Here is a 22,143-nt window from a genome sequence, read left to right as displayed (position 1 = left end):
CGGCTTGCATCCCCTCGGGAAGCAAAACCTCGCCTCGGGTCATCCCCGTAGACTTGCAGATCTTACATAATGAGGCCCATTCAGGCAGCCTCTCGCTGCTATTTTTAGCCTCACAAGTGGAATACGAGTGAAGGGATAGAATTATGTATCCAGGGGTTGAATGGAGATTCAATTACTCTTCTGGCCTCGCAAGATCAACACTGTTCGCTTTTTGGCATCCGAAGCTCGTCTGCTTGGAGACAAAGCCTGGAAGCGGCGATGTGAATCGACTGCAGAGGGTTGATGTGCACTTAAAGGTTGCCATGGCGACCACTCGCTTTCCAGCGAATGAGATGATGGTGCACTTAATGTGGCGTTCCCATTTGACTGTCTAGCGCAGTGGTCTCCTCAACCCAGGGCAGGAGAAAGAAATTTTTCAGTGGGGTGGCCATGGTGACCCGGTGACTTACGTTTTTTTGTTGTTGTTGTTTTTTTCCTGCCCAATCCGATTTTAGTCTCTGTGTTGCAATCTGCCCCAAGGATTTCACAGTCATTAGTCCTGGTAAACGTAACTTCAACTATTCTGTATTAGCAACAAGACTGTTTCTGATGGTTCTAACCAATCAGATTCAAAAGATTTAAAATGCCTCGATGACGTAGGCATTTTTCTGTTCTCTGATTATTCGGTCTTGGCTAAATTGACGTTGGTTTTTTTTGTGCTAAATAATCTCCATTGCGGGGATTACGTTCCAGACCACCCGTGCAATAACTGAAATCCAATATATAGCTGCAAATAATTTAGTATAGGCATGTATTTTTTAACATTTTAACATTTTTTTTAATGTTTTTTTTTTTTTCGTAGATTGTAAAACAAGGCCAGGCAGATGACTTCCGGGTTATATTTCTTCTTCTTCATCGTCTTTTTCTTTCAAATTTAGACTGTCGGAGTAAGTTGTATGTCACCATCTAGTGGCCAAGAATAGAACTGCATCCGGAATAGACGCGATTAGACCAACAGAAGACTTATTGATTGCACAATAAAAAAAAATCACAAAATAGTGAGACTGCGAAAAATAACGTGTACATTTCGACTTGTGGTGCTGGATGAAGTCACACCTGAATATGGAATGCTGTATGTGTGCTTCCATAAATCCTTCCCGTCTCTTTCACTTGTCCTTCTCCACTTTCTCCGCTCAGCCCCCTGGGGGAGGTTTCCCCACCGGTTGGCGCACTTAGCGGCTGTCGTACTGAATGCTGACTGATGCTACGTTCATGCTGACAGGAGAGAGGGGGGCGGGAAAAGTGATGATTCCGCTCTCTCTCACTCCCTCTGTTTCTCGCTCTCTCTCGCACATCCCAGACTGGAGGAAAACAACCCCCCCCCCCCCACCACCACCACCCTGGCATGAAGAGTGGGCTGCAGCAGCACCGCAGCCTCTTACTCGACATCTAATTCAGAAATACATACTCTTGCCTCAGCATTCAATGGAGCGCTCAATGGATCGACCAGTGGATTCTTTACACTCGCCATGTAATTCAGAAAGACTCAGTCTTGCTTCAGCACACACTGGATCACTTACTGGAGCTCTACCCTCCCTTCCCTTTTTCACATGCGACATTTAAATCTGAAATATACACGATTGCCTGACAACCCGCTGGATTGTTCATAGGATCGACTACTAGATCCTTCACTGGATTTCCACTTCCTCGTCCTCTTCCGCACACTCTTGCCTAAGCACCCGCAGGATCATTTACAGGATCAACCATTGGATCATCCGCTGGATCCGTCACTGGATCTCCAAGCCTTCTCTCTTGCCTTGGCGCCCACTTGTTCCTGCCGGATCATCGCTTTTCTCTTGTACATGTTCAAGCTCAACCGCTGAAATACATAATTCTGCATCCACATTCACTGGATCGTCCACTGAATCACTCCCGCATCCATTGGACAATCCACTGGATCCTTAAGTGGATCATCCCAGAACATCCAACCAAGCAACCACCGGAACATCCACTGGATCACCACCACTGTCTCTTCTCCATACTGGACATCTAATGACACACGCCTCAGCATTAGCAGCACCCACTGGATCATCTGCTGGGTCTTCCACTGGATCACCCACGCGATTGTCCCCTAGATCTACCACTCCTCGGCCTAAGCACCCAAGAGACCATCCACTAGATCACCTTGTGGATGCTCTATAGGATTCTCCACTGGATCACTGCTACTTCTTCTTAAACAAAAATATACATACCTCAACTTCAGCATTCACTGGGTCATCTAATAAACTATAGCAACTACTTCTTCATCATACACACTCTTTGCTGAACATTCACTGGATACCCAACAGGATCAACCACTGGATCATTCAGTGGATCATTCACTGGATCAGATCTGCCTCAACTTCTCCACGCTTGACATCTAATCACAAACTAGATCCTCTAGTCCCAGTACCCTTGAATCCTCCACTGGATCACTGAATCACTACTGCCTCTTTGAATAATGAAAAAAGAACTTTAGCACCATGCTGAGCAACCACTGTAGTTTCCACTGGAGCACTACCTGGTCTTAGCCCCATTTGATGGTTTGCTTAAAATATACATCAGTCTCAGAATTCACCAGATCCCTCCCTGCTTTCTCCATCGGATCAACTAGTGGATCACTACCTGGTCTTAACCCCACTTGACGTTTCTTTAAAATACACATCAGTCGCAGCATCCACTGGATCCCTTTACCGCTCTTCTCTCCCGGATCAACCACTGGATCCTATACTAGATCACTGCCACCTCTCTTCTAAAATTGCCAGTACCCACTGGATCACTGCCGCCTCCTCTAATCGAAACAATACAGACTCCTCAGCACCCACCGGATCCTCGACTGGATCACCACCGCCTCTTCTTCTCCACACTCAACATCTAATTACAATACAAAGACCCTTGCCTCAGCACCCGCTGGATCCCCCCAGTGGATCACCACCGCCTCCTCTTCTCCACACTCTAAATGACAAGCGCATTCACTCCTCGTCGTCCTCGTCCGCTAACTGGATATTCCATTAGAGCGAGCAGCGGATCTCCTGCAGGTGGGCTCATCTGGGAACGTGATCTGCTCCCTGGACTCTGCAGCAGGTGAGCGGCGGCATGTTGACCTTATCCCGTCCTCTTATTGATGCATGTGTGTCGCAGTGTGTGTGTGTATTTGTGAAGGCACTCTCCATCTCCTGATGGATGCAGCACACTGAAGCATGAGCACGCACGTGAGGATGCTGTTTATGAACCATGCCTTGGAATGACGAGATAAGCCATCTTTAGATGTCTGGAAGACGCAGTAAGCTTCGCGTGTGTCTTGTTTGTGTGTGAAAACGTTCTGTATGTCAATAATTGATGCCGTTTGCATGCGTGCGTGGCGACCACTCGCAGTCATTTAGGCTTGACTGCACACTCACAGTCGAGGCACTAACGTAACGATGTGCAGACTCAGTGGGTTGGTTGTATGTCCCTGATGGATTGCGCATCGTTTGGCCTCACAACAGCTGCAACAAGCGAGTAATGCGGCCAGTGTGAATGGTGGTCTCATTAGGAGTCCGGGGGGCTGCTCGCACTGTCATCATAGCAACAGCTCAGTCTGATGATGCCAGAGGACACAGCCCAGAATGCACAAAAACAACAAAACAAAAAAAACAAAAACAAAAACAAAGAAAAACAGACTCTTCTACTGGCACTTGTTGCGTTAGAACGTCCGTCAATGTTTCCGTCATTTGAAGTGGGCATCCGTCACTCCCTCACCAAAATGGGACGCCCATCATTGACGGATTGCTGAATTTATTGACGGATTAAATATTACAATGATGGACGGAAACACACTTCCTTCAATGCTAAATTCGTCAATTTTTCGATGTTCCCCGTCAATCGTCAACAAAATGGCCATTCATCATTGAAGGATTGACAAACCTTCCGTCAATATTGATGGAATGCCCACCTCGACTTCTAACACATTAGGAGACCAACTGAACCCCAATTTACAGTAGTCTACAGTGAACTCTGTTTATTGCAGCGAAACTCACCATTGTTTGCTAGTATTAAAAATTGATGGATTTTGGGTGTATGGAAATGTTAGTCCCCCCCCAATATCAGTTTCACTGGACAACATGAAATTATAGGGCACATATTGATAAATTAAAAGCACGTGAAAAAGTCTTAAGGAACCATGTGTTAAATTGAACAGGAAGTCAACCATTTTGGCTTGAAGCAGCCATTTTGGGATAACTCCCAAGCTTGCCCTTTGACCAAAAAATAAAAATAAAATTATAGTTTCTCCAGTCAACATGAAATTAAACATTGTAATGTGCCTCAGGATGCCCAATTTGAATGTGACATATTTTCTTGTCAATATTCTACTCCTCTTACCTTTTTTTTCTTGTCTAAACAGCCCATGCTGAGACTGCTCCTTCGTTTGGATTAAGTGTGGCAAAAATGCTGCTCGGTGAGGACTGAGTACCATGACGAGCGGCCAGGACGCTTGGGTCACGCTGACCCCCGCAGAATTCGCCCTCTTGCAAGAATACACGCAATGTGAGTACCCATCTAGTCATCTATCTAACTATTCATCATTCTTTGGGCTATTCTTTTATTGCCTTATTAACTGTCAGCTCTTGTGTAAGATCGTAAGGAAAATTGGAATGGGCTTTCATCAGGCTTCTAATTTGCAAGTTATAGGGGTTAGCACCACCTGTTTTCTTTAAATTCATTTTTGTTATTTGAACGCAGTTGGTTCCAGTAACAAAATTCCATTTCACCATTTGCTGACACCACACATAATGATAGTTTGAAGCTTTAGTACGTATATATTCCTGCTAAAAAAAAGTATTTTGTTTGCAGTTTAAATCGAGTGGTAACAGCTTTGAACCGCAACAATTGCAGCACAATTCAACTGAACGGCGCTCCAGTCATGTATTCTCTTTTCCAATTTCCTCCCGTAATGACGTGCACCGCGATGCTGATGATTTTGGCACCGTGATGGAGACGCTGAGGCGTTTAATGTGAGCGCCGCCAGTGATCCATCATGCCGCTTTCGCCGCGCCGTGCCCGCGGTTTACGTCCCTCTCTACAATGTTGACGTGCAGCGAGACGTAGTGTGGAAAATATGAGGGGGAGCCTGGCAGGGAGCCTCGCGCTGCCCACGTGTCCTTCCAAACAAACTTTGCTAGTAGTGTCAAAGCTGTTGAGGGGGGTCGAGTGTTCCAAATGATAGAATTCGTATGTAGTAGAGCTTGGACTTACACATTTGCAATTCGTATTGACATTAGCTACCAAATGACCGAATCAACTCGAATGGGTTACTCCATGTATTTTTGCTGAAAAGGAACACATCATACAAATCAAAATGATAAATGGAGTGCACTTGTATAGCACTTTAACTTATGTTTACTAAGCCATATCCACTTATCTCATTCAAATGTAGCAGAGTGTAGCCTACGTTCGCGTGTCAACACATGGAAAGGTTCACATTTTTAGTTTAAAATAACTTACTGTAACCTTGAGGATCTCGCACCATACCCTGCTCAGACCAAAGGATGTTTTCTCTTCTCTTTGGTTTCATTTTAAATCTATTTTTGTTGCTACTAGCCTCGTCTTAGCTAGCGCTAAGTGAGTTCATCTCTCAGGTCATCCTAGCTAGCGCTAAGCTAGTTTCTCTCTCAGGTCCGGCATCCAAGTTTACAAACTGCCTTTCATTTGTTGCTAGCATGGCGTTAGCTGGACAATAGCGAGATGATAGCGAACCAAATATTTCTGTTGGTAGGACAGTTTTCCAGCTAAATATTCTCATGTAGCGAGCAGTGACGGGAGTCGGAGGCAGAGTGTTGAAGTCCGGAGCCAAAGACCGGCGGTTTATTGATATCAGCTTCTCATCGTTTCACAGCAACAACAACTCACTCTGCGCGAGGCTCACAGACCTACCAACATTTTGTTCTTTTATCCTTTCATCCTTTCATCCTTTCATCCCAACAAACTCCCCCTTCGTCCCAACGTTCCGTGGGTGAATTATGTTCTGATCACTACACAAGCCCCCCCAGAATTCACCCACAATCAAACTCCGGATGACGGGGCGGCAACTGCCGGACCCCTGCGGGTACATGACCCAGGGAGCGAGGGCGGGAGGGACACAGCAGAAACACCAGAACAGACCCGCGCACCAACTGGCGGGGATGCAGGAACAACTGGAAGGGACCCCACACGGTCCACAAGGCGCAGCCCAGGGGGGCGGCCGCGGCGGGGGGCGCGGGGTGGTCCAAGGGGTCAACATGGTCAACATGAGCCGGTTTAACTTGCAACCCGGTGTCGGAGCCCCGAAGCGACTGGGTGTCACGGTCGGAAGCCTGGTCGGCCGACATCCGGGAAAAGTCGAGGCCCAGCTGTATCGCGTTGACGGCTGCCCTGGACAGACAATCCGCGACCACGTCGTCCTTGCCAGCGATATGTCGGATGTCCGTGGTGTATCCAGATATGAACGGCAACTGTTGCTGTTGCCGCGCGGACCACGGCTCGGACAACTTCGACATGGAGAAGGCGAGCGGCATGTGATCGACGAAGACCGTGAACTCACGGCCCTCCAGGATGAAGTGGAAGAGGCGGATGAACCTGTGGCAAAAAGTCACCATCCCGAGGAACTCCCGAAGACCCTGGGCCGTCCGGAGTCGAGGAAAAGCGGCAACAGCTTCCACTTTTGCCGGGAGCAGGGTGGCGCCGTCCTCGTTGATGAGGTGGCCGAGGTATTGGATGGAGGGCACACCAAAGACACATTCTGTCGTAGTGCCGTAGGTCCGGATCGGTGCATCGTTGGCCGCTGACAGGTGCGGGCCGTGAGCGCCCCCGGCAGCATCTTCAGCCGAGGCAGGCAACACGCTTCTGCGGGCGCCGGAGTCACAGAGGAACTTGAGTCTGGAGAGGGTGTCCATGATAAACAGCAGCCGGCACTCTGCGCCCCCACTCACAGCTGCAACTGAGTGGAGGCGTCGCCGTTTCCCGACGCAACAAAGGAGCAAGGGGCGCGGCACCTCTTCGCCTTATGAGGTGCCCTTGCGGCCGCCGGGACTGGGAAGGCGCGTGCAGAGGCCAAGACTTCGTGGTTGTGCCGCTGGGTGGCCAGGAAAAAGCGGTCGGCTTCTTCCGCCAGAGCACGTGGCTCGGAGATGGTAGTGTTCGCTAGCGCCGTAGCTCTGGCCGCCGTGGAGCTCCCGAGCGCGGCCTCGACGTGGTAGTAGCGCGTGGAATCGTCCGTAATTCCACGGATGGCAAACTGAGCTTCAGCTTGTACAAACCACGTCGCCGCGGCCGACTCCCAAAACTCCGGTAACTTGAGATCAGCGGAGTTCGCCATGTCGCTCAATTCGATCAAATTCTCAGCCTCGGAAACGTCAACGAGGCGAATGTCGGGGTCACCAATGTAGCGAGCAGTGACGGGAGTCGGAGGCAGAGTGTTGAAGTCCGGAGCCAAAGACCGGCGGTTTATTGATATCAGCTTCTCATCGTTTCACAGCAACAACAACTCACTCTGCGCGAGGCTCACAGACCTACCAACATTTTGTTCTTTTATCCTTTCATCCTTTCATCCTTTCATCCCAACAAACTCCCCCTTCGTCCCAACGTTCCGTGGGTGAATTATGTTCTGATCACTACACTCATAACTACTTCGGGGTGTCTGCTTGAATGAACTATGTATGTAGCTTTCACGCATGTGCACTCCCCACGTAGATATGTCACACATATCTAGATTTCACAATAAACGGAGAGTCTTATGTCGAATGCTAACATTTTTCAACTCGGTAAATCTCCCCAAAATGCTAATTAGCGGTGGCGTAAACTAAATCCTCAAAATAAAACATCTTCAAACCAAATTGGCAAACTGCCTGGGATGCTAAAATGTTAATATGTGTGGGAATATGAAGATGCGGGCTGGATTTAGTGATAATGTGGAACATTAATGGCCGATATCGGATTTTAATTTTTTGGGGGAGGGGTTTTGTCAAGGATACTAACCGATGCAATCAAATCATCAAGTTTCTGAATATATTAAAATCAGGCAAAAAGCAGATTGAGTTTAAGACAGAACACAAATGTGAGTGGGCACAGAGAGCAGATTTGTATCATTGCGTTTCAGCAACTGCAGTAGGTTGTAGAATATTCTATGCTTGTCAAGTGGGCACATTCATAACACACAATAATGCCTCCCAACAATGACTTTATGTGGCCAAAGTGCTGCTTCACTGCAACACAATTGTTTTAATAAGATCTGCAGAATGTGACACACAAATACGCACGCACGCACGCACGCACGCACGCAATCCTCCATTATGGATTGTGTTGCCATGGCATTCAGGAATGATGACAAGTGCTCCAGAGTATTGCAATGAACATCTTACACGGCACGTTGAATTCAAGCTACACGTGCGCACACACTGAAGCGGATTTTTTTTTTTTTTTGTGTCTTTGATCTGTCGTCAGACTCGAGCAAGAAGCTGAAAGATGTGTTGCAGGAGTTCCACGGCGATGGTGTGCTGGCCAAATACAATCCTGAGGAGGTTTGTGCAATTTGTCAATCCATCACAGTATTACAGGGTGTTATTTTTAACATAGTTTATTAGTTTTATAGGTTTCAAATAATTATTTAAAAATAAATACAAATGAGTTAAAAATAAGAATTAAAAAAAAGAGATTTGATCATGCATAATGATCCTTGGGAGGTTTGAAGCACACTTTTCCAAGACATTGTTGGACACACTGTATCTAATCATGTGCCAACGCATTAATCTGTATATTCTCTGTTTTTGACAGAAACTGGAAATCCTCAGCCAGGTGAGTGTCATTTCCTCCTTTTCCACTGACAACTCCTTTATTGATATAGAACCCCGCAAGTTGAAAAAAAAAAATGTGAAGTGATCACGTTTCAAAGAGCATTTTTCATCCTCTGTATTGTGTGTGCTCAACCAGGAGATTGACTTTGAGGGCTTCAAGGTGTTCATGCAGACCTTCCTGGAAAGCGAGCTGCCGCAAGAGTTCTGCCAGCATCTCTTCATGTCCTTTAGCAACAAGGACCATGCCAGCCCGACTTCGTCCTCCGACAAGCCCAAAGTCTCTGGTAAGAGTTTACACTAAACAATAACATACCATCACTTACGTTCACATTATAGCTATGCTAAATACTCCACTAAGTGATTTTCCATAACGGTTTCACTTGAAAAGTGTTTGTTTCATTTGTTTGACTGCTAGAAATGTTTAAATTAGTTTAAGCTGGTTGTTGACGACAGATCCTGCATTTTACTGCAATACTTACCTTCTACACTAGGTGGCAACAGAAGACAAGAAAAGAGAAGTTTGTTGTCATCTCCTACTTCCTTGTTTTCAACCAATCAGACATCACTTCATAGGGTTATTGGCCACCCCAAAATCTTGAAAACTAATTGATAGTTTGCTTTATTACCTTGCTCGTTTTTGAACTACTGTATCAATAGTAGCTTCACATATCTACCTAGACTTGCGTATTGATTAGTGTTGTTCCGATACCGATACTGGTATCGGCAGAGGTGCCGATACTGCATTAAAACAGTGGTATCGGTATCGGTGACTACTCAGAAGTTGCATGCCGATACCATTAATTCCAACACTAATATAGGATTTTGGATGCAGTATCTTGTGTCTTGCTGGTGCACGATATTCACTGATATGTGACATGTTCACTGCATGCCGATCTAAGATATCCTATTGGCCCTTGAATGCTCTGAACCAATGGCAGGACAGCTTTTTCATGTTGAGGAAAAATAACCTTAGGTATCGGTATGGTATCGGTATCAGCCGATACTGCAAAGCTGGGTATCGGTATCGGTAGCCAAAAAACGGTATCGGAACAACACTAGTATTGATTGACGTACTTCTATTATTTTCTGTCTGACTTACGAAGGAAAAAGTTTAGACACGCCTTGTTTAAATAAAGAAGCTAATGAAGTTATTTTAGTTTTTTTTTTTTTGTATGAAACTGTCTGAAATTTTCCAACAGATTTAAATCAGTCAGTAATGTAGCACATAACAAAAACTATAGCTTGTGGTGGCAAGCTAGCAGGCACAACAAGCGATGAGATCAAAAACAAAATAATTTGCATAAATTTGTTTGTGGCCCTTTAAATTAATCAGTCGCCAAAGTGTAGATCTCAGTTTTCAACAGATTGATATTAAAATAACTTTGGTGAGTCATTAACATTAAAAAAAAAAAAAAAAAAAAAAAAAAGGCTTTTGTAAATCCACCGCTGTGCTATTGATCGATGCCACTGTTTCGGAATGACTGATGTCAGCCCTCCCCACCAACATGAGAGACGTCCCGGTTGCAGGTTTGACTTTATGTCGCCCCCTTCCTCGCCGCAGGCCTCAAGCTGATCAAAAGCAATTCGACCCCGCTGAGGACGATCCCCCTACCCGGGCCGCCGAGCACGGTGCAGCTGAAAGACATCGTGTGCTACCTGTCGCTGCTGGAAGGAGGACGGCCCGAAGACAAGCTGGAGTGTGAGTGCTGACATATTACACGTGTGAAACGTCAGTGAACAGTGACATATTTTATAATGATTGCAAACAATAGGTTAGGGTTAGGTGAGTCACTAAAATAAAAGTCACATATTGTCCACCTGTTTTCTCAATGGCTCTGTCTTGGTCAAATGACATGTAATAATGTTTTTTGTTTTTTTTTGTTTTTGTTTTTTTCCCTTCAAAATTTTAGTGAAACTTTAGTATGAAAATCTGCAAACAATATTAATATCAAAGTATGTCAAGAACAATTTTACAAGGTGCATTATTTTATAAGAAATAATCAACCCAAAACAAAACTACAAAAAACAAACAAACAAACGAATTGAAAAAAGTAGTAACAAATAAGAGGCACAATAAACTTCTTCAATTCAAGGTCTATGCAATTACTTTTACTTTTCTCGTTATTTTCTGTATTGATTAAATTCTACAAGAAAAATTCAAACATTTGGTAAGTATTTAGAAATACTTGTTTTGTGTACGTAACATTGGCAATTAGGAGAATCATTTTTTATTTTATTTTATTTTATTTTTTTAATTGTTCTTTGCTATATTATCAGTCAACCTTGCCAAATTAATAATTAATATAACTGAATTCAACGATGAAGAAAATGATTCTGGCTGAAGTCACTACCGTAGTTTAGTCAGGTAGATGGTGCTCTCTGCTGGCCAGCGTGAGAACTGCAGTTACTTTATCCCGCCGCCTGTTTTGTTTTGTTTTTGTTTTTGTTTTTTTAAATATATTTACGGTTTGTTTGTTTGTTTTTATTATTAGGCTACATTTGATTTATCTTATCATAATATAACATAAACTCTTCATATTTAAGTACTAAATAGAAGTCTTCTAGTTACGGTGTTTGGCTTATTTTCACCCCCCTTTCTCGTAAATCTGTCTTTATCAAAAACGCTGATGTAGAACAGCTGTTGATTCGGTCAACATTTCACAAATTTGCACTTTTTAAAGCGTCCTTCGAAAAACATTTGTTCATTATATTACTTTATTAAAAGAAGGCTTTCAGATTTTTTTTTATTGAAAATTTAAATTACATTTTCATTGCAATTTTCAAATTATGATTTGTGTAATGCTAAGATTTAGCTATTGTTTTGTATAGTGACCGAAATTAATAATTAGAAATAATTACCACCATTATTACGTGTTGAAAATGGGACAGGGATTAAGAAGTTGTGAAAATTTGAAACAAGAATTCAACAAAAATGGTCACACCAAAATTCTTGACTTTGCATGGACACGTCCAGGGATTGGTGCATTTTCCCTTCTTCTAAACAGTCCTAACTTTATGAATATTTGCCACAGGAAAATGATATTTGGCATATCACGGGATTGCTGGTTTCATGTTCAATTAATCTTTAAAATTTTATGCACTTACCAAGATTATGAGACAAACTACTGAAGCATTTTATTGTTAATTCACATTCCAGGAAGTAAAGCAAAAGTCAGTTTTCTTCTCACTTTTGGCATTAAACACACAAAGTAGCAGTGTTTTTTTTTGTGTGTTTTTTTTAATACTGAATAAAAAAAAATGCTGACATTTTGGTGATACAAGTCACTAAATGTAACTTATCACACTATATCTTTGTAGGAGCACGAACATGAGACATGACATTGTGTTCCCAGTGTGTCCCCAGCAAGAAAGAGGCCATTATAACGTCTTGTTCTGCAGCCTCTCATTGATGGCAACAGTGTTCGCTTATGTAATTCCCTACTAATATGAAAGCCTGCTCATGTTCTTATTTTTGTCGTCGTCCTTGTGAGAGTCAACCGCAATGATAATCGTGAATATCTTGTGTAACTTTTAAAGGGTTATGAAAGCACACAATGTTGATAACATCTTTTCCCCCCCTTTTCTTCAGTTATGTTTCGTCTCTATGACACAGACGGAAACGGCTCTTTGGACAGCTCGGTAAATATTTCTTTTACTTTTTGATATATTTTCAGTATTGGTAATATAACACGTTTAACTGATGTTACCAAGGAGCAAGTTATGAACAGATAAATTATGGTTGTCTAATATCTGTCTCACTATCTGAATCTGGTGGTTTAAAACATAAAATATCTGTCTGGGATATCTTGAGAAGGAAGCTTGTCTTTTTCTGGTAAAAAAAAAAAAATCATAAAGTGGGGCATCACATTTAAAAGACTAATATTGCTCTGTTGGATAATTTTGCTGCGCATTCCTTTTGATCATTTTTTTTTCTGCTATTACTGCCAATTTGTCATACAATTAAAGAGCAAAACAAAAACAAAGATACAATATTGGTAACCTAACTTGTTATGTGTGATGCACACACATTCAATTCCGAATTTATGACTAATAATAATAATAATAATAATAATTATCTCAGCTGGCTTTGGGCAGTAGGCGTTTTTTTTTTTTTTAATTTATTTTTTACATCAGGCATATACGTTTGACTTTTTCAACAATATTTGAGTTTCTCGCAAACTCATCCAAGCCTTAAATGGATGTTTCCAAAACTCAGCAGTACACATTTGTGAATGAGTGAAATTTGAAGACCTGAGTATGGCAATTTTGTATGACAACATTCTTGTGGGGGCGAAATTGGAGGCTTCGAGAGACAACCTTGTATATCCCGTTATTAGCTCTGCATCCCATAATTATCTCAAGCGGGGGAAGTAAAGTGCCAAAAACAGCAACAGATCTCAAGTTTTGCCACGTTCATATTCCCTTTATTCTTTTCAACAATGTATGTTTGATATAAATTGACACTTACCATATTATGAAGCACCTCAGCATCATCACAAGTGACCCAGTGATGACCTTTGTAATAATGTCAGCTGCTCTGCTTCTCTCTGGAAAGAAAACAACAAACACTGTAATTAAGCCACTGAGCTCCTCACGCCACCTCCACTGACATTTCCAACCTGTTATTATGCGTCCGCCATCAGCCCATTAACAACAACAAGAGCAGCTTACAAGGCCACCTAAATACTGTCTTTAAAAAAAAAAAAATGTGTGTGTGTGTTTGCAGGAACTGGAGCACATCATCTCGCAGATGATGCACGTGGCCGAGTACCTGGAATGGGACGTGACGGAACTCAAACCCGTAAGAGCCAAACTCCAAAAATAAAACAACTATGAAAAATAGAGCTTCATTTGCATCATTTCTAATAGATCCTCCAGGAAATGATGCAGGAGATCGACTACGACCGCGATGGTACCGTGTCTTTGGAGGAGTGGATCCAAGGAGGGATGACCACCATCCCACTTCTGGTTTTGTTGGGTCTGGAGACGGTGAGGACACGAAAACTGAGCACGGATGCAGTTCACATAGTGTACACTAGATGGAAGCATTTGACAAGATTCAGTAGTTTTGTGGTGATACTTTTTATAAGGACGTTCCTATTCATTTGGGTGACAGAAGACATTTTAAACTCTCTTTTGCATCCAATGAATGAGTAAAAAAAAAAAAAAAACGTGACAGTTGACACTGTTTACTGTGAATTTTCTGCAACGGTGAACTTAATTGCATTGAGATAGCAATAAACCCAACATAAACTCAAACCTTATCAGATAGGTCACCCTGGAGCTACTTGAACAAACGTTGGCTAATGGTGAGTGCGTGTTTACAGAATGTGAAAGATGACGGGCAGCACGTGTGGCGTCTGAAGCACTTCAACAAGCCGGCCTACTGCAACCTTTGTCTCAACATGCTCATCGGCCTCGGCAAGCAAGGACTTTGCTGCTCATGTGAGTGGAGCTGCTCTACGATTCGCACACACTCGCTTATTCACCAATAATAAGGGATCAATGATTTGCTGAAATTGACCAAAATTAGTTACATCTAATGTGATAATGTCACTTTTTCAATCAACCATTTTGAATGACGTGCTGTCTTTATTTTACTTATTGGTGTTGGTGTGCGTTGTATCGTAACGACCGCCTCATTTCCATTGGTACATAATGAGCATAGGGTATGTAAAACAGCGTTTTTGTATACGCACCTGCAATGGGGCACCGCCACCGCAGACAAAGAAATAGGATGACTTGAATATGAATACATTTAAAATATACTGTATGCTGGGGAGGCTGGAATACACACTGTTTACAGCAACATGGAATTATTGCAACAGGCTGTTTCTAGTGGCAGATATTCACATTTGAAAAATATTTAAAAAGGAAAAAGGCAATAAATCACTTTTAAAAAGTAAAAATAAATAAATAAATAAATAAATAATAGCGCTGACCTAAATAAATGGTAAATACTCACTTTTCAATTATTTAAAAAAAAAATCAATTTTCAAGTCAATTATGTCATTGGTAGACATGCATTTCAAGTAAAGTATTGTTAAAAAAATAAAATAAAAATAAAAACAATAAAAAAATCACTGACCTAAATGATCAGATATGTATCTTTGAATACTAAACAACAAGGAAACTAAATCAAGTTAAAAGTCAGGGACTTCATTGGTCGATATTCACTTTTTAATCAAATGTAAAATAAAAATAAAAATGAAAAATAAAAAAACTACTGATCTAATTGACAGGTGTTTACTTTTAAATAAAAAACAGACAAAATTGAAGACTTTATGGGCACAACATAAAACAAAACAAAACAAAAATACAAACTTAATTGCCTGATATATAAATTTAATTAATACTGTAAGTGTAAAGTGACTGATATGCACTTCTAAATACAATTCAAATAAATTATGTAGCTCATTAAGACAGTTGCTTCTTTGACATATGGTCACCTTTTTTAAGTAATAAATAAAACACTGCTTATTTTTTTTTTAATTGTAATTATTATAATGAATACATTTATACCAGTGAATATTACTGATTTATTGCACCTAATAATGTAGAAAAAGTTGTGAACAGTGAAAGTCTTATTTTAACCAACTCATGCCATTGCATTTTTTGCAACAAATGCTCTTTATTAATACAACTGATGTGCATGGATGTGAGGATTAAACCAAACAAATAAAGAAAAAGAAGACACCTCCAGTGGTCGCGCAGACGTCACAGGTTGACACGACTGACTTTTTGTGTATTCACCAGCACGCCTAATTAAAATCTCTTTTTTTTCCCACCAATGATGTCGTGTGGTCTCTCCAGTCTGCAAGTATACGGTCCACGAGCGCTGCGTGGCCCGCGCGCCACCCTCCTGCATCAAAACCTACGTCAAGTCCAAGAAAAACACCGAGGTGCGTCCAATTGGAGTGCGGCGCACTCGTCGGCGCGCTCGCGGTCTCCGAGGGCCCTGCTGCAATCTTATTGCATGCTTAGCATCGCTAATTAGCAGCAGCAAGCGACTCATCCGCACACCTTTTTGTTTTGCTTTTAATTGTTTTTCTTTTTGGTGCCTTTTTTTTTTTCCAGTGGTGGAAAGTAGTGAAGCATAAATTATTTACATTACATTACTTTTATTGAACGAGTTTGGGTTTTAAGCAGAAGCTAGTAGGGCTGAATGAGTTCGAAAAATGCTTTATTTTTTTTTTAGTTTCATTTTTTTAATTTTTTTTTTATTTATTTATTTTTTTTGCTAAGGAGCTAAATTGTTTTTATTTATTTATTTATTTTTTTATTGAGGAGCTAAATCAGTAATGTTTTTAATTAATTAATTAATTAATTAATTTATGTATTTATTTATTTACTAAGGAGCTAAATCGTTTTTTCATTTATTTATTTATTTTTTATTTATTTATTCCTATATTTTTTTTTATTTATGTATGTATTTATTTATTTATTTATTTATTTATTTATTTATTTATTTATTTATTTAGTTATTTACTAAGGAGCTAAATCGTTTTTTTCATTTATTTATTTATTTTTTATTTATTTATTCCTATATTTTTTTATTTATGTATGTATTTATTTATTTATTCATTCATTTATTTATTTATTTATTTATTTATTTATTTATTTTTTACTTCGGAGCTAATTTATTTATTTTATTTTTTATTTTTACCAAACTCTTAAGCAAGTATCTATACTTCTGTTTAATTCCAGGGTGTGAGTACTGTACTTTTGCCAGATGTAAGACCCCCCCCACACCAACCTCTCACTATGCCACTCCCTCCTCAGGTCATGCATCACTTCTGGGTTGAAGGGAACTGCCCCACCAAGTGTGACAAGTGCCACAAAACCATTAAGTGTTACCAGGGTCTAACTGGCCTCCATTGCGTGTGGTGTCAAATCACGGTGAGGAGAGAACACACCACAAGAGGCCACCTCGTTGTTGTCGACAGTTATTTATTTATTTATTTATTTATTTATTTATTTATTTTATTTACACCTTCTTTGCCAATTTACACTCACACAAGATGTCATGTTAAATGGCTTGTGAGTGTGACGTTATGCAAACAAGTAAAAAATGGAAGACAGTTACAATGTGGTAATAATTAGAACTGGGACTTTTCATGCATGCGTTTAATTTCAGAAACCGTAAATTCAATCCAAAGTCTAAAACCTTTTTCGATGAGCCCTGAAGGGACAATCTAAAAGTCACAACAAGAACAACAACAGACAAACTGGTTATTTGTCAACCCTAGTTGAAGTTTACTGTAAAACTGATATTTCAAACCAAAGAGAATTAAACATAATTGTAATTGCAAATGTAAACATCCCAATGTTCATCCAAAAGTCAGCTAGCTGAATGCTAACGTGCAAAACTCCATAGACAGGCTAATGGAAATTAACCTTTATTAATTATGATTATTCTCTAATACATGTTGAACAACAGGGATATATTCTCTCTGTTCTATGAGAATGTTGACTACTACTGAAGCTTATAGTTGGGGACCTTCTCTGCCTCTCTTTTTTTAGCTTAATTAAGCTGCATCTCGTCCAGTAGTATGCACTGCTGCCTGGCATGTTATGGCATAATGTGGTACTCAGGACTGGACTGGCACAAATAATCGGCACCTGGCATTTTGATTTAGGCCCGCTGGCCCAGACCGATTCCTGACCACGATTTGCTACCACATAGTTCTACCATTTACATTTATTGGTTCTGTATGCTCTCTATATTTTTAATAGATTAATAAGCTTCTCCTTCCTAGTTGTGGGCCGATCTCTCGGGGTAAAATGGAGGAAAATAATAACTGAATAGCACCACATCGGCCCCAAAACACACCGGACCACCGGGCATCTGCCCTGTATGCCAGATGGCCAGTCCAGCCCTGGTGGTACTACAAACAAAGTGTGCAATTTTAAAGTCAGACTTGCCTGTACACCGAAAAATAAATAAATAAATAAATTAGTTAATAAATAATAATAATAATAATAATAATAATAATAATAATAATAATAATAATAATAATAATAATAATAATAATAATAATAATAATAATAATAATAGGCGGCACGGTAGTCGAGTGGTTAGCACGTCCGCTTCCCAGTTCTGAGGTCTCCGGTTCGAGTCCAGGCTCGGACCTTCCTGGGTGGAGTTTGCATGTTCTCCCCGTGCCCGCGTGGGTCTTCTCCGGGTACTCCGGTCTCCTCCCACATTCCAAAGACATGCATGGCAGGTTAATTGGGCGCTCCGAATTGTCCCGAGGTGTGCGTGTGAGTGTGGATGGTTGTTCGTCTCTGTGTGCCCTGCGATTGGCTGGCAACCAGTCCAGGGTGTCCCCCGCCTACTGCCCAGAGCCAGCTGAGATAGGCGCCAGCAGCCCCCGCGACCCTTGTGAGGAATAAGCGGTCAAGAAAATGGATGGATGGATGGATAATAATAATAATAATAATCTGGAATGTAGCCAAGACATATAGAAAAAAGAAAAAAAAAAAGAAAAAAAAATCCCACTTATTGCTACGGCCCATTTTCTGCAAGAAGAAAGGAGCGCCATCGTTTATTGTGCAAAAAATGAAGTCAAGTCTTCAAAGCTTATGTTATGCCCTCACATCCGCAGACGAGAAAAATGCCTTCACCTTGATTTGTTTTAACAAGTTTACACTATAAATCAGCACCTACAGGACTTAAGTGGAACAGCAACAATTCTCATCACGTATATGTCAAATGCGATTGATTCATTAATTTCCAATCCTCTAATAAGTTGTTAGTATAAGTACTAATGGTAGGTATAACATCTCGCAGCTCCATAACCAGTGTGCCTCCCACGTGAAGCCCGAGTGTGACTGTGGACCTCTGAAGGATCACATCCTGCCCCCCAGCTCCATCTGTCCCGTCGTCCTGGTGAGACAACTTCGTTTACGAGAAAATGCATTTTTCTTTGCCATTTGTGTGTGATTTGCTAACTGACAGCTTATTGTAGTGATCAACAGTCACAACGGCCAACGCCATTTTGCATATTGAATCTGGCGACAACTGCTGTCCAAAAAAAACGTCTCATTCATTCACGTTATACTTAAGAAGTACAATGGCCGGGAAGATACAAAAAGCTCTTCATTCTTAACATGAAAAAAAGAATTTTGAAATGAAGTGGTAGCCTCCTGACACTTGCATTTTTTTCAGTATAAATACTGTAGAGTGCTATTTGTATTTATTTATTTATTTATTTATTTATTCAAAAAAACACAAAAAAAATTCCTTATGGTGTGCTTTTGTTTTGGCATGTTTTGAAATTGTCTAGCAGTGTCCATTCATTTCAATGGGGAAAGAAAGATGATTTGTGGTCACATTAAATAATCCAAACGTCATTGTACACGACCTGAGTTTTCACAATTTCATATTTCAGTATGTGCAATTATTTTCTGGATATGTGGAATTTGTCCACTGGCAGGAAAGGCAGTCAACGCTGAGGAAGGACTCGCGGTGCAGCCAGTCGAGCCGCGGGAAGGTGCAGCGAGCCAACTCGGTCACGGTGGACGGTCAAGGCCTGCAGGTAATGTACATATGCACACGTACAGTAGCCCGTCTGCAGGCAACATGACACTTCTATATTTACATTGATGAGAGCCAATATGAGAGCTTAGGGGCGTTATTGTACGCCATAAATGACGCTTTGGAATGGTGCATACAGTACGTTCACATTGGGGGGAAAAGTGTACATAAAAGTGCTTTTCTTTTTAGTAACCAGAAATATTCAATGATTTAAAAAAAATGTTTAATAAACTAAAAACACAACATCAACAATAAAGTCATAAATATTTCAAAATATTTTATTTTTAGGATATAGTTTGTCTTTTTAGGAAATAATTTAAAATAATATATACTATAAAATTACAATAAATATTTTATTTAATAATAAATACCGGCAGTAAGTATTTACTTTTTAGGAAGAGGATTTTCTTCTTATTTGGAAATATGTAAATAAAATAAAAACAATGTAAATCTCTTCTTTTTTGGCGTAAACAAGTGCTGCAGTTACAGTTTGAACGTTGTGAATTCTTCATTAGTTATGCTATAAAAACATGTTTAAAAATGTGTCAAAGTTTGTGTGATTGACTTCATATTAAGCAATTTTGGTAAGTCATAGTGGTCACCAAACAGTCGTCACAGAGACGGTTGCCCTCAGAGGTTGTGATTATAACCATATCAACGTCTTATCTCCTCGTCATGTAATTACATAATTGCTCCTGCATTTGATTATTATTATCAGTTGTACCCACAAATTGACCAGAACTCATTTTGAGTCAGGGAAAGCTGAATTATTGGTCCCTATGTTGTTGCCTTATGATCATCTCACACTATTAAAGATGACGCTTTGTTATACCTAAAACACACGAAAAGCTCTATTGCTACTAATATGTAGCAACGTCAGCTATGACCTGAAAGGCGAAATGCGTCAAGTGCACGATTTGTTGACTTTTGAGACGCGCAAGATCAGCTGCGAGCGGCTCCCTTATCCCAGCTTGTCCTGTCCACGATCCTCTCTTGTGATATCTGTCAGCCATTACGCCGTCCGTGGCGACTGCTCGTCTAGCAACGGCGATGATGAATCGCATCCCGGGCCACATCCGTCTCTGCCCCTCGCCGGCTAACCAGCGTAATAATCAAGATTATTATTTATAATTACAGGAAGTAATGGATCACTCCGGGGCTGGACGGGGAGCTCGTTAATTCCCCCCTCGGCCTGCTGGGATAGCAGACAAGGGAGAGTTAAGCGCTTCATCTGTGTCAAGGAGCGGGGGGGTCGGGATGAGGGGGGAGGGGGGTTCTGGCGGCGGCAAGGGCCCCGTTCAAACAAGGGCCGGCGGATCAGAGCTTGTTTGGGTTGGCGTTTTGCGAGCTCGGGCCCGCGGCGCTCTCCGAGCCTGGGAAGTGATTCCCCCGCGTCACAGAAGACCAAGTGGCTGCCAATTAACACGCGCTGACTAACGAGTATTGAGAGTACAGTCAAATCTAGCTAGTTGCGGGTGTTCGGGAGCTAGACTCAATGCAAGCATTTGCGAATAGAAAGAAGATCACAGGTGAGATTTTGAACAAATGGAAATACTGTAAATCGAAATCATATCATGCTCTAGCATTTAAAAAAAAACCAAAAAAAACGTATAAATATGTTTTTGGTAGGGAAGGACAAAGTATTAAAAAACGTAGTTACACGTTTTTGGGTTTGAATGAGTTAATTTAATTTGTCCCAACTTTTGGGGTTAAATAACTAAAAAGTGTGGCCAATTTAGGTTATATCCGACCCAACTGTTTCAGAAGGCTTTGATGCAGCTTCTGACCTGAAGAGGTCGCTTAAAGCAAGGAAGTTATTACCATGTTTTTGCCAGTCTTTTCAACAGGTTTGTGAATAACAATGAAACTTAGCTATATTCTAATGCTAATTGCTGCAAAATGGAAACAGATACAAATACACTTTTTTTTTTACTGATGAAAGAAGAGTCTCTAATCTTTCATTTGGTTGGTTCAATGTTTTTATTGCAATAGAACGCAGTATTCTATAGGCCTTGCAAAATCAGTCAAAATCCAGTTGCTTCAGTGAAAATAGCTGGGAATGAATGAGTTAATAACCTACAAATCAAACTCATTGTTGGGTTGTTTTGTGGGTTGTTTATTTGTGAAAATTTGTGACAATTACTAAACGTGACCCAACCTTTGGAGTTAAATACCTCAAAAAGTTGGGTTGGTTCATTTGTCAATCAATTCAATTGGATTGTACAACTAACCCAAAAGTTGGGTCAAATGAATAACCCTCAAAATAACCCCAAAATGAGTTTGATTTGTGGGTTATTAATTGAATTCAACTGGGTTATTCAACTAACCCAAAAAGCTGTGCCAAATAAAATTAATAACCCACAAACCAAACTCATTTTGGGGTTGTTTAATTAAATTAATAACCCACAAATCCAAATTATTTTTGGCTTGTTTTGTGGGTTATTCATTTGACCCGACGTTTTGGGTTAGACGAATAACCCAATTGAATTGGGTAAAAAAAAGAAGAAAAAAATGAACCGACCCAACTTTTGAGTCACATTAAATGAATAACCCATAAATCAACCTAATTTTGGTTAGTTGAATAACCCAATTGAATTGGGTAAAAAAAATGAACCGACCCAACTTTTGGGTTACATTGTTAATAACCCACAAATCGACCTAATTTTGGTTAGTTGAATAACCCAAATGAATTGGGTAACACACCCAACTTTTAGATATTTAGCCCCAAATGCTGGGTCAAATGACACCCACAAATCGACCCAATTTGTGGGTTCTTCA

At 40.9% G+C, this 22,143-nt stretch overlaps 1 protein-coding gene across 2 annotated transcripts in view; it reads left to right on the top strand.

Annotated features, from left to right (window-relative positions):
• Positions 1 to 1,392: 1,392 nt before the first annotated feature.
• Positions 1,393 to 22,143, top strand: part of dgkb (diacylglycerol kinase, beta) — a 59,216-nt gene continuing 38,465 nt past the window's right edge. The window contains exons 1-14 of one of the 2 annotated variants that reach the window (XM_077527257.1): positions 1,393 to 3,102; positions 4,403 to 4,545; positions 8,476 to 8,552; positions 8,806 to 8,826; positions 8,962 to 9,109; positions 10,387 to 10,524; positions 12,415 to 12,464; positions 13,552 to 13,626; positions 13,695 to 13,814; positions 14,153 to 14,270; positions 15,639 to 15,727; positions 16,608 to 16,724; positions 18,619 to 18,717; positions 19,265 to 19,366. In XM_077527257.1, the coding sequence (XP_077383383.1) occupies positions 4,473 to 4,545; positions 8,476 to 8,552; positions 8,806 to 8,826; positions 8,962 to 9,109; positions 10,387 to 10,524; positions 12,415 to 12,464; positions 13,552 to 13,626; positions 13,695 to 13,814; positions 14,153 to 14,270; positions 15,639 to 15,727; positions 16,608 to 16,724; positions 18,619 to 18,717; positions 19,265 to 19,366 (1,227 nt within the window). In that variant the 5' untranslated portion in view covers positions 1,393 to 3,102; positions 4,403 to 4,472. Of the gene's footprint in view, positions 3,103 to 3,143; positions 3,302 to 4,402; positions 4,546 to 8,475; positions 8,553 to 8,805; positions 8,827 to 8,961; positions 9,110 to 10,386; positions 10,525 to 12,414; positions 12,465 to 13,551; positions 13,627 to 13,694; positions 13,815 to 14,152; positions 14,271 to 15,638; positions 15,728 to 16,607; positions 16,725 to 18,618; positions 18,718 to 19,264; positions 19,367 to 22,143 lie in introns of those variants that run through there. The other variant, XM_077527258.1, reaches the window with a different exon arrangement.

This window comes from Festucalex cinctus, chromosome 7, assembly GCF_051991245.1.
Source record: "Festucalex cinctus isolate MCC-2025b chromosome 7, RoL_Fcin_1.0, whole genome shotgun sequence".
Classification (NCBI taxonomy): Eukaryota; Metazoa; Chordata; class Actinopteri; order Syngnathiformes; family Syngnathidae; genus Festucalex; species Festucalex cinctus.
Note: the sequence above shows the minus strand (reverse complement) of the source record. Positions and strands in the feature narration are given on the sequence as shown.